At 34.8% G+C, this 20,029-nt stretch overlaps 1 protein-coding gene across 3 annotated transcripts in view; it reads right to left on the bottom strand.

Annotated features, from left to right (window-relative positions):
* Positions 1–20,029, bottom strand: part of LOC116723221 (glypican-6-like) — a 107,065-nt gene that overhangs the window by 73,042 nt on the left and 13,994 nt on the right. For all 3 annotated transcript variants that reach the window (XR_004339931.1, XR_004339932.1, XM_032567968.1), the window contains exon 2: positions 2,886–3,044. Coding sequence is in view for 1 of the 3 variants with exons in the window: in XM_032567968.1 (XP_032423859.1) it covers positions 2,886–3,044 (159 nt within the window). In the remaining 2 variants the exon portion in view is untranslated. The remainder of the gene's footprint in view (positions 1–2,885; positions 3,045–20,029) is intronic.

Below are 20,029 nucleotides of genomic sequence, written 5' to 3'. Positions count from 1 at the left end.
GCAAGTTTTTTTTTCTTTATTTTCTACACATTTCTTGATTTCATTTTGGAAAATATATACAGCTATTTTGAACTACAAGCTGAACATATTTGAAAAAGAAGGGTTTTAAAACTCTTAGATTTTCTCCTTATAAAATTATGGATTATATGGGGTCAGAGAGTGGACATCAATAGTTCAAACACTCACACAGGTACTCTGAGCTTTGAATATATTTCTAAGTGTTGACGACCTTAAAAGACCAAATGCATGCTCTCTTTATAATAAATGGTTGTTGAACAAGATATATGTGTGGGCTGCTTAACAACTGCCAACAACCGTAGACTCATCAAAGTCTGCACAAGGAAATGAACATACACAAGGGCTGTACATTAACTATGCGTAGGTGGAACACCAGAGTCAGGTGCTAAATGGATTAGAAAGGGCATTTAAATAACCCAATGCTGAGGTCTTGTTTAGATCTTTGGAGCAGTATTAAGAAAAACACAAGAAAATATTATGGTAGAGCAAAAGAGAAACTAACATTGTACTGAATAATCTATTGCTGCAAAGACACATTTCAAACTGATTACAAACAGTATCAACAGTGAGATTAAATATTAATCAAGGAAACAACATTTCACACATCCTAAGCAGCTTGTCAGCATACATAGACAGTGTCTGGCATAAACTCTGCATAGGACATCTTTGACTATTGCGACTAAAATATGGAGAGTGGCAGCAAATCCCAAGGGAAAGAAAGATAGCCTGGAGTCATGCATATAAGTGCTGCTGCTGGAAACACCCGCACCCAATCCCCACCCCTTTCACCCATCATTTCTACTGCAGGAAAATGGTTGATTTTCACCACTCTTTTTTACTGAAAAATTTAAGTATCATTTATTTATGCTTTCAGGAATCCCTTATTGTTACCTTCCTAAAATACCCGTCAATTTTGGCAAAAAGTTACGTAGGCCATTATTTTAGGAAGGTGACGATATGCATTTACGAAGTTTAGTATACAGGTAAAACATATAATGTGTAGTTCAATAATTTGTATGAAGCTATAGGAGTTTAGACTATGCAATTATTTCATGGGTTTTTTTTCTGCACTTGTGAAACAGTTTTATTCTAATATACATTCAAATATGGTACTACACAAAATCTGTAAAATAAATTTTCCCAAAACTGTTAACATATTAGTTTGTAATCGGAGGTTTCAAAATTTCCTATTTCTCTTTATAGCATCCCACTGCTATGGAGACTGTTGCAGCAAATCCTAATGAACTATAAACATCCCCAGATAATTACTCTTTATTTCAGAGGTTGACTGTAGTGTGATAATTAGAGAAGTCTTTGTTAGTTATTTCTTAATAACACTATCAAACATGTTGTGTTTTTAATTTGATTTGATTACCGTACATTTATTAATTGAGGAAAATACTCAATATTAAAATATCTGTAATTTAACTAAACTGTCAGTGCTGTACCATTTTCATTCCTGCAGTTCACCCTTTGCACCAAAAAGACAACACTGATCCTTCTTTTTCTAATATAACATTTCAAAGTTCAAGGACACAGAGATCTCTGTACATGATCTCTACAACATTCAGAAATCGGGGTCCTCAATTTTGCCCTTTTCTCTTCTAAATCTATGGGGTTTATCTTTGGAAAACGAGATAGCCTGGAAAGAAGGTTGATCTGGAGTCTAAACCTCTTCTGTACGAATTTGATCATATGTTTTGGTCCTTATCCTGACAATTGGTTGGCATCAAGATTTATGTTTTTCCTGCAGTTCTTAACTTTGAGCTTGTGATTAAATATATATATAAACTGTATATATTTATGCATTTATTGATTATCCTCAGTGATTTTGCATGATGCAAAGATAAATATGGGTCATCATCCAGCCTTGTTTGTCACAATTCTAGGTGTTTTCATTTTTTAAATGAATACACCTAGACTGTAGGTATGCACACGTTTAGGGATGATGAAATTGAATTGCAACCATTTCTTGATGAACAAAGATTAACAAGCAGATTTGCCCTACTTAAATATGTTCTCTTGTATCTTCCTTCTTAAAGAGTGGCTAAGTAAAATGAGCTATATTTATTTATTTATGTAGATTTACAAGGTGTTTGATAGGAATCTTGCACAGTAATAATTACCAAAATTTAATGATCATACATTTTACTATCCTCATGTGATAATACTGATAATATTCTAAGATTATAAAAGACAAGAATTAAAGGGCTCTTTAGCTTTAACACTTCAAAGGTTTTTATTAAAATTAAAAGGATATGTTTGTCAGTCATTTTAAAAAATAATAAGAAATCTTTCCTCTGACAAGTTTAATCCTGCCACGCTTTTACCTTTGTCCTTCATGATAAGCTTCAGCTATCAACACAGTCTAATGGTTGCAGAAAAAAATTATATTCCTAAAAATAATTCTTGAGAGAAATAAAAAACAGTGCTAAAATTTTGAGATAAAGAGCTTTAATTTAAAACTCAGTATGTTTCAATTTAAAAGAAACTAATTAAACAGATGGTGATTTGAAGAGTGAAATAATGTTTGAGACAAAAATCACACATTGCACAAAACTACAAGCAGTCTCAATAATGTAGTTTGTCTTTATGTGCACCTTGTTAATTTGTTGCACAAGAAACCGTGTTTGTTTAATCCAAACAGAAGCATATTAATGAGATTTTCACAACTCCTCTCTTCCGAATGGAAGAAAAAAAAACTTCAGACAACTCTTTACAATTAGGTCTAGCAGTATAAATCCTTTGATTTTTGCTTTCTGCAGCCAACAGCAATATGGTGACAAAGTATTTAAATAATTTTTAAAAGAAAAGAAATTAAAAAAATAAATAAATATAAGAAAAGCATTAAAGAATGAAAGACCTACCATCAAATCTTTTATGTCTGGAGACAAATGTGCTTCTCAACGTGTGACTGGTTTCATCAAGCAGATTTTCAAAGTCCAACTTGCTTTGCTGACCAAATCGGTCTTCCATTTCTTGGGTACAACAGGTGTGTTCATAGGTGCAAACACGCAGATCTTCTCCTGCAAAAGGAAAACAAAGCAGAAGTATTTTTATATTACTGCTGAATTGATAAAAAAAATAAAGATAACACTTGACCAAGTTGAAGTAAAAACACAGACTGTCTAAAGTTCCCAGATTACTTTAAAGTAGTTGGGATTAAAAAGGAGGATGTCCTATGTTGATAATTTCGGTGTTCAGCATTTAATCTAATTTGTTTTAAAGTAAATTTAATATGAAGCAAATAATTCAGACCTTTTATAATGAGCAACATAGTAGCTCTGGTCCACAAGACCTTTATTTATGGCCCTTCAGATGCCTTTACAGCATGAGTGAATTTGATTAAATCTGCTTTAATTCAATGTACATAATTAATGAGACACGCTCAGTAATTACGGTCTGACTGTTGGCTATGCAAATTACATAATCTTTAAGGCATTTATTGTTGACTGAGGGAAAAGGTCTATACTTGAGACAATACAGCATACAAGAAACTTTGCAAATATTTTTCAAATCAGAGCACAGTCTGCCCATGTTCATTCAAACTTGAATTTTAATGTGATCCAGAAGTTCATTTTTTCATAAACTTTAAGTAAAATTGTGCTACAAAGGAATAGTTTTTGTAGCAAAAAGTAAAGCAACACTACCACTAAAAACGTGTTCCTGTGCACTGCCAGTCAGGTGGTTTAAAGAAGTCTACTATATGTTCGCCAAAAAGAAGGAATTAGAACTCAAAGAAACATTTCCTGGTTCTCAGTCATAAGTTGAAACTAATGGATCTAAATGTGAGGAAGTTAGCCAGTCTTCTTTCGTCTTTAGAGTCTTTGTTAATCTAATGATATTAATTTTGAACAATGCATGGATAAGAATGAAGGGTGCAGAATTCAGTGCTCAGCTTCATCAGGATGGGCTACTTTTATAATGATGTGACTATTATGAAAAGTGGTAACAGCTCGTTCCACATCAAAATAAAACAGCAGGTTTTGAAATAGCAAATGCAAACGAGCAAATAGGGAAATACAAAAAACAAAATTGCTAATTTCTCTAACAAGTATGGGTTTTCATAAACCTTTTACTTTCTCTAAGCAAGTATTGAGACATTAATTGGAAGGAGAAATGAAATGGACTTTTAGTCAAAGACAGTGAATGAAGTCTGAATTTTATTTTTGCAAAATAAACTGGTTTGTGCAATGAAATAAGATAATTAAAATAATGTAGTGACATGAAAGCAAATGAAATGAAATGCTGATGTTTATTATTAACTTTTGCCTCTGGTGAAACAGATGAAATATTCTTTTAAAATATTCTCCCATAGTACATAATTGATGTAACCGTGGAAGTACTTAAGCTAATAAAAACTGTATGACCCTTATAATTTCATTTTCATCAGCGGCCAATAAAAGAAGACACAGATAATCCAAACTCTGCCCGACAAAATTCATTTAAAAACTGTAGCCGGCTTCACTTTTGATGATTTTAGAAATGGTATGCGCTGTCTCGTACTCGGTGACCTCAGTGTGCAGCTAAACAATATCAGCTGATGCATGTACTCTTTTCGGTTCCATCTCATGATCATCATGACAGAAATACTTCTAATTTCATCATACCACAAATCATGTGATGGCACACGGTGGAGTTCACTTCACTGCTGCAATCTAACTCTATATTACAACACAATTTGTGTCTAAAGTTAAGGCAGACCTACATGCTTGAGGGCACACTATTTTTAGCAATTAGTATTACACAAAGCAGAATTTCTATTCAATATTCATTGAAGCCAAAACAAAATAACAGACCTTTTTTTTTTTGAAACCGCATTTACAAACTGTAATATGGCAATGTGAGGGGGATGTTTGTGTTAATAAATGTGTGAACAGTGCAATGAGGAAAGGTGTGAGACTTGATGGCAAAAGGGATTTGCATAAAATTAAAGCCGGGCAGTTCAGCTGACTACTGCATGGTCTATAAAATAATACTGAATCTTCACAGAAAACTTTAAGTAAAGTGCTGCTCAGTTATTATGGTTGTGCATCACTGGCGTATAGCCTTTATGATAAGTATATAAAATATGCTGCCTTCTTTTAGAATGGCTTTTAGCTGAACAATGAGCAGAAAATATATTTTCAATACAGCAAACACTAAATAATAAGTTCAAGAGCATATAATGTTTTTAAGACAGAAAGCCTAAAATACTAAAAATATGAAACATAAACAAATCACAGTTTGCCTTATTTAAGTTTTTTGTAGGAGTTTTACAATATACTTGTTCTGAAAGAAAAAAAGGCTTTTGAGTCAGGTTCACAAAGAAAGACAACACTGATATGTGACGTTCCATCAGTAGCAACCCTTGAGAAATGTGACTCTGTATCGCTGTAGGCATATATTGGATTGTTACCTTTAAAATTATTACCTTAAAAATTATTTTTTTTACAAACTGTCGCTTATTGTCAACAGAAAGAGTAAAGAGTGAACACTTTTGGTACAAAAAATAAGTTTTATGCAGGAAAAATGAGACATCTTTGTGGAACACATGTGAGGAAGATGGATTCCCACAAAAAATGTGTCTCTGTTCAGATCAATATTTGCCCCAAGATTATGAAACAATGGTAAGTGTTTCAAAGTGTAACAGACGGAGATATATCTTAGCTCATGCTCTAATACAAATATCCCTGCAGCAAAAAGTCAGACCAAAGTGGGGAATGAGGCTGTTATGCGTGAGCAAAATGTTTAACAGGAAAGAAAATGCCTTCTAATATAGAAGTTTTTACCTTTTATGCCTTCTCTGCCTAAACAAAACGTATGCTTGCATTTACAGCTAGCATAAAACCAATACTTTTTCTCTCAAAACAATTGCTAAGAAGGTTCAGCCACATTAATTATTTACAGTTTTTCTCAATGTGTCTGACCCAAAAGAACCAGCTGACGTGTGGTTGAATATTAGTGTGTTGACTTTGCTTCTATTCAAAACTACTGTGTAGTACAGGAGTCTTCAAACCCAGTCGTCATAAAGAGAAATATGTCTTGATAGCCGTCTTAGAAAATGAATCTCATATATAACATAGATTCATCATACTTGAGGTGATATATTCCAAGCCATTGTTTCTTGTAATTTCAATTTTGATTATGGCTTACAGAGGATGAAACCCCACAATTCAGTGTCTCAGAAAATTAGAATACTGTGGAAAATGTCATTAATGGAAACTTGTGGTGTCACATCCTAATCAGCTAATTAACTCCAAACACCTGCAAAGGTTTCCTGACCCTTTAAACAGTCTCTCTCTCTCTGGGTCAGTAGGCTACACAATCATGGGGAAGACTGCTGACTTGACAGATGTCCAGAAGACAACCATTGACATCCGCAATAACCTTTTGCGGTGAGCCACAAAAGGTTATTGCTAAGAAGTTGGTTGTTCACAGAGTTCAGTATCCAAGGATGTTAACAGAAAAGTGAGTGGATAAAAGAAGTGTGGTAGGAAAAGATGCACCAGCAACAGGCAGAACAACAACAGATTTGAGAGAATTGTGCCGCAAAATGCATTCAAGAATTTGGTAGAACTTCACAAGGAGTGGGTGGAGGTTGGAGTCTGTGAAACCAGAGCAAACACACACAGAAGAATACTAGACATGCACTGCAAATGTGACATTCCTCAGGTCTCTGGTTTTCTGAAATACAAGGCCATTGCAGCCATCTACCAGGACTTCCTAGAGCACTTCATGCTTCCCTTTGTTAACTAGCTGCATTCAGATGCTGATTTTATTTCTCTGCACATGCACTTGTCTTATACACATCTCCCTGAATCTGTATCAATCGATTATCATCTGTTATGTGAAACAAACAAACAAAACAAATTAATATGACGTATAACCTAGTGAATAGGCCCACAGGATGTAATTACTTTTAAAGATAATCTTAAGACTCATATTAAAATTTCAGAAAGTTTTTTTTATTATTATTATTTCTGGTAAAACCTCCTTAAGACAAAAATGGATTAAATATTTCACGAGGAAGGACATACCTCCAGATTTCACCCTAACATAGCTGCAGGGTTCAAAAATACAAAGTGTCAGATACTCAGAGATAAGGTCAATGCAAAGTAACATATAACACTAAAAACACTTAATATGACTCATAAGGTAAAGCATCAAGATCAGACAGGAAACTCCAGTGACTGTCACTGGATGAGGCAGATGTAAGGTTTGGTGGAGGTTCATTGGTGGCTCATGTGAGGTTGAAGAAGGAAATTAGTACAGACAGCTGTTCTTAAGGATGACCCAGTTAGAATAGCTGGATGATTTCAGCTCAAAAACGGGACAGAAAATCATCTCAAATACCTGCAGCTGCAGTTAAAGAAGAGTGTTGCTTTTAATAACCTTTAGGCAGTTTCTTTTTTGTTATGTTGCTCTGCTTATGTTTCCTTTTTCAAATGTTAATTTTTTAGGTTCAATAAGATTTAAATTGACTCAGAGCATTGTGCTTGTTCTTTCTGAAAATTAATCCTGGAAAATGTAGTTTGCATTAAATGGCTGTTGCACAGGCAATGTATGGTGTAACTGTTGACTTATTGGTACAGTTTAACAAAGCAAATTAAATTTCCTCATAAATGTAACCTATTTAGTTTTCGCAGAAGATATTTCATAACATTGGAGCAAACAGAGAGAGTGATATTGGACTATTTGTTTCTACACAATTTCTCTGCATCATGCAGAGCTAGGTTCCCTCTTATGCTTTCTTCTAACCTTATAGAGTATCATCTCAATGCTTCTCCTCCAACTGTTGCTATATACAGCCACTGAGATATATTCTATACAACAAGCACTTGACAAGGTTATCCCAATAAACATACTTTAAATTTTATTAATAAGGACTAATTCTTACTAAAATAAAATAAAGGATTTTCAATAGTTTTGCTCAAATCTCTCCTCACAGGCAAAATAATGAACAATTGTAAGAAATAACATTGTTGTAAGTACAATATTCAGTTATATAAAATACAAGTATTTGTTGCTTTTCTGTTGAAAGGCATTTAAATCATGTTAATATCTACTGAGGCAATCACATACTGTTCCATGTGTCACATCCTGTTTGGCTGACAGGTTGAAAAAAGAGGTGAAATTGTCTAAATACATCAAGCAAAAGTTAAAATATTACTGCAGCTTTCTAACAGATTTGCTGCCAAAAAGGAGCAAGGACAGATCTCACCAGTGCACCCTTTCTGTTGAGTTTGGCCTCTTCAATGGAATGTCAGGAAGAGTTAAAAAAAAAAAAAAAAGTCTACCTTGACAACAACTCAGTGTGCTCCAGCAGTCTCAACAGAGCAAAACATTACTTAAAAATGAGCTGGTCGTACATCAACATATGGGAAGAAGCTTTCAAGGGACTTCAGCACTCAGCAAAGTGCCCCGACCTTCCAGACAAGGTTAAAACAGCACTGTGGCCTCGAAGATAATCCATCTACTGAAGCACAGAACACACGTTGGTAACGGGCGGTATGGTTCACAGAGCTAACTGAATACAAATACTTGCATTGATGTCACCTACAGTTTTAAAGGCAATTTTCTTTGCCCAAGTAGAACCAATATGCTAATATTTTTTCCAAGTTATTACTTTTAGCCCTCTAAACCAGCTTAAGTCATTCAGTTAATAGGCTGCAACACTAAAAAAGCCCAAAGCAGCTTTTACAAAGGGTACAATGAGCAGTGCACTCAGCTAAAAACTTTTTCATATCAGCTTGTTTTACAATGAGAGAATTGATCTGCTTTGAGTTGAGTTAATAGCAGCAGCAAGTTGAGAATGAGACTATACATTTTGTATCAAATTTGAAATAAACTTAAACTTAAGAGTAACTGTGTGTGTTCACATTGATACATAAAAGATTTGATCCGTTGAGTCAAGTTTATTTGTGTAGCGCATTTCAGAAACAAGACAGCTCAACGTGCTTTACATCTTAAAACATCATGCAGTCACCAGCTGTGAAACAAACAATAAACATAACATTTTATGAAATGCCATCATCAAAATCAGCAAGCAAATATGTTGATCAATGTTCCAATTACTACTGATCAAAGGAAACTCTGAAGAGGTGGGTTTTAGCCTTGATTTAAAGGAACACTGTTTCATCTGTTTGCAGCTTTTCATCACACCCCGAATAAATATATTGTGATTTGTTTACAGCTTTCACTATGAGCTGGTTTTAATATCTTAAAAGTAATCGTGTGACTCTTCTCATCATGCCAACTGTGACAACCTTTCAGGGGCGTTGACAGCAAGTTGTCAAATTGCATTACATATTTCAGAATCCATGGCAATAATAATCTTACCAAGTGTAAAGTGGACATGGGGGAAATCACTGGATATGTGGATCCCCCCAAAAAGCATGAACTGTCTTACCCAATAGTCTGCCATCACTCTCTTTGCTGCTGATTTTGTCTTCCTACTCCTATTCAGTGAAATCAATATTAGAGCTTTCCTCTTTAATTTGACCAATGGGTTCCTCAATAGAGTCTGCAACTGGAGAAACTAGCAGAAATGCAGCACCCAGAGATGTTGTAGTCAATCTTCAGTCAATATTTCTGTAATTTTCATAATTCCTCATCGAGATCTAAAAACTGAATTAATAACTTTGAATACAAGTTTATTTCAGTAACACAATTCACTAGGTTAAACACACACAGATTGGTTACACACAGACTGTATGAAGCCTTTATTTCTGTTAATTATGGTGACAATTATAATGATTTTCTTATAGTTAATGGTAACAACATTTGAAATTAGAATAATTATGCCACTTTTAATTCAGAAATGTGGGACTAACGAAAAGTATGTTTAATACCTGTTTAAAGGTTATTTTGGAAAAAGTTATTTTGATATATCAAAATAACTTCATCAGAACGCATATTCAATTTATTTTAGTCCTTCTGTATAAGGAGGAACACAATCCTGCACACTATTAGAGAAACTATCTTAGTATTTTTGCTATGGAAGTAGATTTTATTAGTTGCTCAATGGTGAAGTTATGGCATAACTTTAAACCTTTGTGTTTCTTTAATTTATGTCTTTTCATTCAAAGAGGAAAAAAAAACATGACAATCCAAGGAGGCTGGAAGGGGTTTTCAAACACCATTATCAAAACAAAATGTTTTCCCAGATAAATTGTCTACATTTCTCAGCAAAACCAAGAATAGTAGCTGAAGGGAGTTCCAACTAATGATCTCATCTCAAAGCTGGCCTTTGGCAAGTCATTCAATATCAAAAGGACAGTAAGGCTGAAACAATAGGCCCAACATTCATTGTCTATTTGTCCATGACTAACAGAGCAGAGCAATGTTTCCCTTTGCTCTGATCAATGTGTTTAACATTCATACTGAGAAGCAGATCCTACTTCTATTAACATATTAATACCAAAGCAGCAGCAGATTTAATGCATACTAATGTTTTACCCCTTTTCCTACAATGGAGCAAAGCTATAAAAATGTATTTATTATTTTAATTTTAATGAAATCAGGGTTTTCATGCTCTCAGGCATTCATTAAAACCTATGTAAGATGTCATAAAACTCTGTGATCACCTCCTGTCACTTTTACATCTTAAACAGTTCAACTGACGTCAGCCAGCTTATCACCAATACTAAGGGAACCCTAAAAGAAGATTTCAGTGTATTTTTTCCTACTAAAATTGGCTTTCTTTCAGTGCTCTAAATTGGATCTGGTTGTCATGTTAAGTGGTAAAGGTTAAAATGACACTGCATAAATGAATTTAGCTGGATAGAATTACCTGATATTCACCAGATATACATAAATACATATGAAGACAAAGGGAGTAGCTCCCCTATGGATGAATCAGCACACACTTTTCTATGTATACTTATTATTCACATAAATTACAAAAGAAAAATCTAATTGCTTTGATTTAAAGTAGACCAGAGTTGTTACTGGACTAGAAAGATGTAGATTATTCACAAGTTTTATGGCAATGTAAAAAGCTGAAATGTTATTCACCAAAAGAGGTGAAGTTTTATATTTGGTTTATTTATTAGAAAGTAACATTCCAAATAAAGACCAATCCTTGGTTAAAATTTTCTTGGCAGTGACCAAGAAAGCCATCATGTGGAAAAGGGGTAGGGTAAGGTAGCCCCCCCCCACCTTTTTATTTCCAAACTATATTTATACTTTAACTAGAGGATTAAGCTAAAGACAGTATAATACTGATATAGTTAACAGCTTACCATTAACATACAAACAGAATTGGGCTGCAACACACCCAATTATACAGACGTATCTACACATACTGTATGCAAAATACAATAAATGGATCAAGTCAAAATGACCATACTATGATAACAGACAGAAACGGGTGCATCAAAAAATGTACATAGTACCTAAATATAAGTAAATTTATCACCCTCAATCCACATAAACACTACTATCAAGTGCCAGGAGATACTTCTGTCACTATATCAAGTTTGTCAAATTCGAATCAAAAAAAGAAGACAGAAAAAAAAAAATTGATAACAATAATAATCACCAGCAAGTATGTAACACTTTATGTAAAGTGTTACATACTTGAGTCTGGAATATCAGGAAAATTGTTCTTCCTGTGGGTTCTTACCAAGGGGCTCCACAATCCCAAAAATTTTGCAAAAGAGCCTCTTAAAGTAAAACAGTTTCTTTCAAGTTTAATAGGTGGGCCCCCACCTTAAACAATTGGATGGACCTAGTGGAGGAAATTCACAACATGGAGACATTTACATAGACAACAACAAACAGTAGCTGAAGAACTGTGGAAAAAATGGACATTGTTTAGAAACCTTTACAGGAACTAAACACAATAAGATTGTAATAAGATGCCACCTGCACTCTGTTCTGTTTTTCTTTGACTATGCATGTTATTTTTTGTTCTGTATAATGTAACAAAGGAAAAACTCATAAATTAAAAAAAAATGTTGCAGGACACCAATCCTTTATTACCGGAGTCTTAGAGCACTGTCTTAGAGCTTGGCTTACTGCTGCCTCCAAGATTGTACCACAGCTTGGAGATGGCCATGGTAGAATCTAAAGAAGAATATTTTATATTTATAAAGTCAAATTAAAGTGGTGTAATTAGACTACATGAGTAATGTAAAAATCTGGTTCATTTTTTTACTTTTAGAGGATTTCCTCATCTTATCAGAACCTGGAGTTATCTAAATATTGATAAAAAATGTACGTTTTTCTTTGTGTCTTAGATCACTTCTGTGTTTGCAGCTGGAGTAAGAACTACCGTCACCTGATGAAAAACAGGAGCATACTCCTCCTATTTGCTGAACTTGATCAGCATGAATTTAGTGCAATCTGCTTTGTGAATTCATTGGAGAAAATAAATTAAATAGTATGCAAAATGGTTCTTTAAAAAGGACTTTGAACTGCACTGGGAATTCTCGATAATAAGGATTAGGTGGACAGTCATTTTAATGTAGTGCCTCTTAGTATTCACCTGTATGTGGCAAGACAAAATCCCTCGTCAAAAAAACCTTTTAGAACATGTTGATTACTGAATCAAAATGCAAAATGTTCATTTTTCATAACATCTCTCAAGGTACTAACCCAAGCTACCTCATAAGCTTTATCAGGCACACGTTCTCCACACCTGGGTTTGTTTTTGAAGTTCTTTGCTGTGTAAAATTAAAGAGATCTTTATGTGTAACTCATGACATTGTGACAGGATGTACTGTGTAAATAATCTTGTGACTCAAGTTGATTCACAGTGTCCTGTGCATAAACTAGCAAAGGTAGGCCACCTCTCTGAAGTATTCCTCAGAGTGCGTGGCCGAAGAGACTCACAGCATATGGTCTCTGCCATCTGCTGTGTTCCTTGGTCCTCCCTGACAAGCCTTTTATGGAGTCACAGTCGAAGCCACTCTCAGCCCTTATGAGATCAATGTTGGGGGTATGAGTCCAGCTTTCCTCTTCTTTCCAAGATCAATTTGCAAGGATATAAAGCTTTGAATTTAGTTGCTTTTGTTTAACTTCAAAGTTGTGAATTCAATATTATGGCTCAGTATTTCTTTCAAATATTTCCAGTCCATAGGTGATTTCTATCACCCATTACATTTTCATAGGAAGCCTCTGGTTGCTAAGTGAATAGCTGCAAGCAACCTTTCTGCTGATGATGAGCCAGACTTGTGCAGTGCCACAACTCTCTTCCTGATATCTTGGCTGATTTATTTTAATCTTCCCATTGTGTCAAACAAAAAAGAAATGTGTTTCAGGTTTCAGGTATGAGATCCACAGGTGTGACTCTAATTAACTCAAATGTGACACTTGACCTATAGAAGTTTCTGGAAGGAAACCCAAAAGGTTTGACCCAAGTCATATATTTTAAAATACGGTTATCCCTGATACTAACCAAATGTATGTAAACTTTTCAATTTGAGGAATGCTACAAAAAAAATGATTAAAAAAAGCTTCTCACCAAATTATCTGGCTTTTAACAAATAGAAATGTTGGTAATTCTAACTAACTTAAAACAAGAAATATTTGGTCTGATTTACCTTCAGACAGTGAGAAAAAAATCTCTTCATATATTTTTATTCAGTGTATGTAAATACCTGATTTCAACTGTATATAGGCCGCCTTGCTCACAGACATCTTTTTCAGCTATACTTACAAACTTTCTATAGGGTTGAGAGCAGGTCTTTATAATGACCTTTCCAAAACTTTGACTTTGTTGTTCTGAGTACTCCTTGTAACTAATTCTGTTACCCTTATGTTTAAGGGTTATTGGAAGAAGCCACCCTGAATCAGAGACAACATCAGAGGTGTCTTACCTGGGCTAAGGAGAAAAGGTGAAGGGAAGATGAGAGACACCAGACCCAACAAGCGCCTAAAGGCAGCTATCAAAGCAATCTGCGCTTCCATTACACCTACACAATGTCACCGGCTGCTGCCTCTACGCCATGGCACATTGATGCAGTAATTCATCCAAGAGGAGGCCCAATCAAGTATTAGGTGCATAGACATGTACATACTTTTCAGAAGCCTGACTTTTGTGCTTAAAACATTCATTTTTGATTGGTTTAATGTAGTGTACTAATTTTCTGAGACACTGAATGTAGATTTTTTTTTTTTTTACTTTTAACTGGGAAATCAAGTCAAGTCAAAGTCAAGTCAAAGGGAAGTAAAACATTGCTTGGAGCTAAAACTGTTTTCACATGCAGGTATATGCCAAACACACTTAATCAGACTGGATGATAGGTTTGAGTCTTTAAACTTCTTTAAACCACATCATTCAGTGGTGGAGAAAACATGGGCATTCCTTCATTCTAAAAGAACCACATGTAGGGGCGCTGGGCGGCTCAACATGAGCCATGTGCAGAGGCCATTGTCCTCGACGTGGTTGTCCTCGTTTCAATTCCTTGTCTCATGATTTTCACTGCATGTCTTACACTTTTCTCTCCACCCTATTTCCTATCAATTTACTGTTCAATAAAGTGCCAAAAAAATCTAAAAAACAAGAAAAACATTTGCAACTTTGCAAGAGTAAACTTAAGAGCAGGACATATGAGGGAACTGGGCTAAAATAAGATGTAAATTGAGTAGATAGGTCAAGAAAAATCCCAACTGCTAACTGATAATAAGTAAAACATAAAAAACAAATCACAAAATAAGCAAACCTAGAGAGATAAAAGACATATTTTATTATTACTGCAATATTTTCCTTTTAGGTCACACAATTGCCTGATAATCTTTTTTCTCATAAATATGCAATGAAAAAATTTAAAATTAACTCAACAATCATTCGACTGACAATAGTTACTTAAAGCTCAGAATTAAACACACTGAATACAAACAAACACTGGAAAATATGCTGTTACAAGCAAATTAATACCCACCTGCTATGGCTCAAGGGGTTAGGATCAATAGACTATCTGTTAGGGAGTGTTCAAAGACATGAAGAGAATATTTAATGAATTTAGCTTAAAAGCATGTTGGTGAATTCTGCACAAATAAATGAAGATGCAACATCCTTTCTGGCATTATGATCGTATGTGGAAATTATATAGGGCTCATTAGATCTGAGCCTAGATAGACTAAAACTCACTTGTTTCCCCATGGTATTAAAACCAAATGAAATTTAGAGCTAAAGGTTGTTGTAAAGTTATTTACAACAAAAGCAGAAACAAGCACATTTCAAAGTAGGCACACAGAACGTATTATAATTCTGAGGCTATTAGTTAAATGCTGATGTAAACTAATTCCATATTCAGTTAAACAGCCAAGTCATTCACAGCAGTAATTTGAATGCAGAATGTATGCACTGTGTCATCGCCTTTTCTCTGGGGTTTGCTGGTACAATCCCATTAACTGATGGATAATCTAGACGACAAGAACTCCACGTTTAAAATGAAATAACAACACAAAAGAATGACTTTCAATGGCACGCCAGTCCCAGGCATTAAATAGCATTCAAAGCATTTCCTTTTCTCATGGAAATTTGATCAATTGCTATAATGAATTGTTGCATCGACGCAAATGTAATGAAGCATTCTTTAAGCAGAAAGCAAGAATCAAAACTAGGGTTTTACAGGAAAAAAGTCAAATTAACAAAAATTGTACAAATATATTATGTGTGTCCCTATCTAATCTCAAGTGATTGAGACATAGATGCTTCTCCATGGTAAATTTTTGCTAAAAGAAAAAAAAAATTAGCTGTTTTTCATCTGAGCTATGTTATTTCCTCTGAGGTGTAAAAACACCAACATGTATTCAAGTCAAAATCAAGGCGAGCTCAGTGAGGCAGAAGCTCTGATGGAAACTGCAGCTTCAAGGAGGAGCTTTGTGGAAATAAGCGCCTAAACCCTTGATTTGGTAGAGCAAGCGTTAAGGTGCCCCGGCATGGAGACTCAAGCATTTCTCAAACATGGATGAAATAATTAAAACAAAACTCCAGGTATGTTGCTGAAGTCAGAGGAAGTACAAAGATGTAAGAAGTTATTTATTTAGTTCAGACTTGTCTACCTTTGATTTAGAATGTTGGAGAGTGAGAGAAAGTCTTTCAGAAGGGAACAAAGTTGTTCTATGTTATCCTTTTGACCAACACCATCTGTCATAAAACAAGCAGTAATATATTGTTAGTTGTTGGCAGCCTTTTGAAAATCACAAGACAATATGTTGATTTTGTATTGCTAACCATGTTAGTCTTTAATACATGATTAAAAATGACGATGTTTCTGTTTAAGATAGCAAAACTGTTTTTTGCAGCAACGGCTCTGACACAGTACTGGGGCATTGCCTTTCCTCTTAGCATTAATAATTAATGATTTCTTTACAGCAGGAAAGCTACACTAAGTATTCTTAGTGTTGTTCTCCTATCTACTTATTTTAGTTCTCAGAAATTGCATATGTTACAACAGGTAAAGATGGACTGGTATGAAGACTGATGAATGACACAATTGTGTATTTACCTATTGATGCAATCCCTGATAATGTTTTTGTTCATTCAAGTATTTAACATACAGTATTTTCACATTTACAAGGCCAAACTGCAAAAATCTTTGGTAAAGACATTTTTTTTTTGCTTTATTATTGTGCTAACACAAACAATAGATGGAAGCTGCATTGCTGACGTCTATGCCTCTAGTCTTATGGTGTATTAAAAGTATCTATTCTCCACATTGACTAATGTCTCCAGAGGGTTTTCCTTCCCGAATAGCCAAGTTCCTTCTTGAAATTAGCACTTGCCTCAATCAAAATTAAATGCATGTATTCTTATCACATTTTGAGGCATGTCAGAATTCATAATGAAAATCCTGTTCATGTTTTATATAAGTGGGAGGAGAACATTTCAATGGGTAGATGTCCTTGGGTGAATGAGGACATATTCAAGAGGAAAGAGAGTCTCACTGATACGAAAACGTCTACAATAAAAGAAGGAAAGTGCGATGGTATGACAGTATTTTTTTTTATCCTCCAGAGATTCTGCATAAAGAGAAAAAAAAGAGACAAGAATAAAGATTTTTGGAATAGCTATATGCTCCTAGCAAATGCACCATTATTTTTCATCTATGAACATATATCATAATAATCCACCTCAACATGCCATTGCTACAAGGATAAAAATGCAGTAAAACAGCACAAACACAATGCTGATTGAACAATAGGGTGTTTTTATGCAGAGGCATTTTAAAAGTGTCAGTTCCAGCATAGAAAAATGCATGAAAACACAGAGAGTACAGACAACATATTAAAGAAGATTTGAAGACACTGTTTTTCTAGTAAATACACTGGTGCATGTAAAAGTATTCATAACCTTTAGACATCTTTTTTTTATTTTAATTTGTCAAGTTTTCATCATAAAGTTCAATGGGTTTTATCTGAGTTATACATGGTAGAGTACTGACACAAAATAGCACACATTTGTGAAGCGGGAAAAAAAAAATGATACATGGTCTTGCATTTTTTTAAAGAAAAACATTTCAAGTGCTCGTGAATTTGTATCCAGCCGCCTTTCACTGCAATTACAGCCCTAAGCCTTTAGAATGTCTCCACCAACTTTGCACATCTAAAGAATAATTTTTTTGCCCATTCTCGATCACAAAATAGCTGAAAAGGCTGATCTAACAGAGAAATAGGACTTAATCTAATAAATTCCCTTGTAGTTCTATGTGTTTATGGTGGAAATGGAAGCTGAATCTTTGCACAACTCGTACCATTTTTGTAACCTCTAACAGGTGCCTGAGATGTGGCCATGTGAAGCTCTTCCATAGTTAATCAAATCTCTCAACTGCTTTTGTTGTTGATGCTCCTCTTGCCTGGTCTGTCAGTTTAAGTGGAGACCAGTGTCTTGGTAGGCTTGCAGTTGAGCCACACTCTCTGCACAGCTTGGGATATTGTTTTAAAACATTAAACTGACTTAAACTTCTCCACCACTTTATCGCTGCTCTGCCTGATGTGCTCCCTGGTCTTTGTGACGCTGTTTTTTCGGTAAGGTTCTTGAACAAACTTCTGGAGCCTTTGCAAAACAGCTAAACTTGTACTGAGGTTAAAATAACAACAGGTAGACTGATTAGGTCACCTCAGAAAGCAGCTGGTCAAACAAGATTATGTAAGTGGTTTGATAGGGGGTGTTATGTAGCTGCACATCCTACTTTTCAGATTTGAATTAGAAAATTGTAATCTATTTCATAATTATATACCACTATGTTGTTGGTTATCATCAAGAAATGTCAAAACACATTTAAGTGAAAATGAAAAAAAGAAAACTGTGTTTCATATGTTTATGTTTTTAAACATGAACCTTCTAGAGGTGTCTCTGAAGTTCATTTAATAAATAAAAAGTCTGCATAGAGAAGAATCAATTAAAGTATTTTTAGTTTTTAATTATCTTCTTAGATATTACCTAACTAGTTTTTCAATTAAAAATAAACCTGTATTCTTGTAAGTTAATGAGAATTTACATCACATGTTTGTCATCCACACAGTACTAAAAGGTTAAATTTTGACTTTGAGCAGGTGCTTTTGGAAAATGGAAACATTCATTTGATCAAACTCTGGCATTTTAAAAATGCTTATTAAAATAAGAACCCAAAAGGCCTAAATCAGGGACTGTAAGCAGGTAAAAAATATGCTAAACCCTCAATTTACTATTGACAGGAACATAAATATACAACCACCACATATAGTACATTTGACATGGAGGGTAATAGTGATAAAATATTTATATGCTTTATTTGCCCTTGTGAAAGGTGTCCCAACATAATTACGATTATGATTAATGTACAGAATTTCCCACCGCCATGTGTGCCGCATTTTGGAGTGACAAGCACAACAAAATTAGCATATCTAGCTCTATGTCTGGCCTTTGATGAGTTGTATGCAATGAAAAGCCAAGTGGATGCTTGTGAAGTCCAATGTGGATATTTGATCTATGTGGGGAGCACGCCTAGAAGAACCCCCAGGACCCCCGCCCCACAGGGATGAGAGGTGAGAAGGGGAGCCACTCTGTATGTCGGTTTGCTAAGTGGAACATTGCAAATTGCTGTATTACATGTAGCAGCTGCTGATAGTTTAAAAGACCTGCATTCATAATTACCTTCAACTCATGATTAATGGATATGTTTATAGGAATAAGCTGTTAAACCTTAAGGCACTGCAAATGTTCTTGGGCTGCAGCACTAAGACGCAAAAAATGCTAAAAGAGAAAAATATCCAAAAACAACTTCAAAATCAATATGAAGGAAAACATCCAATCCACTCAAGTTTCACCTCACGTCTCCTCAGACGTTCTCAACAAGACAGAACTGGCAGCAAGTAGCTAAAGATAGATACAATGAGGCATTGGAGGGGGGTTTGTTTTATTATGACTAGGTTTGGACCTGGCTAGATGAGACGTTGGCACCCAAATGCCAAATATTGATTCTAAAGTCAATAAAGAACCAGACAGTGATCAGGAAGATTGTTTTCGGAACAGGCTGATCAGTGAACGGGTTGAAAAGAAGAAAACCACTGGGAACTCTGTAAAGAGTTTTTAGGACTAAATAAACAAAGAGAATCAAAGTGCTCACACATCATGGGAGAGGCAGATGCCAAAAATGTCTGAACAATTACTCATGTTGGAGAAGCTTATATCCAGTACCTTGGCACCTTTGACAACAAAGAATATACAGTATATGTCCTCAGTTTTGATAGAGTATATGATTTTAGTGATAGATTTGAACAGTTCTTTTTCCATGTGCAGTCATTACACAACATATCTGTTCAGCAATTTTTTGAGATTATTGTGCATCTTTTGTAATCTACACCCTGTCAAGACAACATAATAAGAAATATATCTCATTAATATGTGAATAGATGTCCTAAAGCAAGGTTGTAGAGAAGCTATATGCTTTTTGTAGCTATAAACAAAGGCCTTGTAGAATTGGGACTGTATTTTTGATCATTCTTCCTACTAAGATTGACAGAGTTCATTTAAGATGGTTAGTTTCCTAGTATTTACAGCAGGGCTAAGGTCAGATCTTTGTGGAGGTCAATCAGG

The sequence above is a fragment of the Xiphophorus hellerii genome, chromosome 7 (assembly GCF_003331165.1).
Source record: "Xiphophorus hellerii strain 12219 chromosome 7, Xiphophorus_hellerii-4.1, whole genome shotgun sequence".
Lineage (NCBI taxonomy): Eukaryota > Metazoa > Chordata > Actinopteri > Cyprinodontiformes > Poeciliidae > Xiphophorus > Xiphophorus hellerii.
The sequence above is the reverse complement of the archived record's forward strand: the minus strand, read 5'-3'. Positions and strand labels throughout refer to the sequence as shown.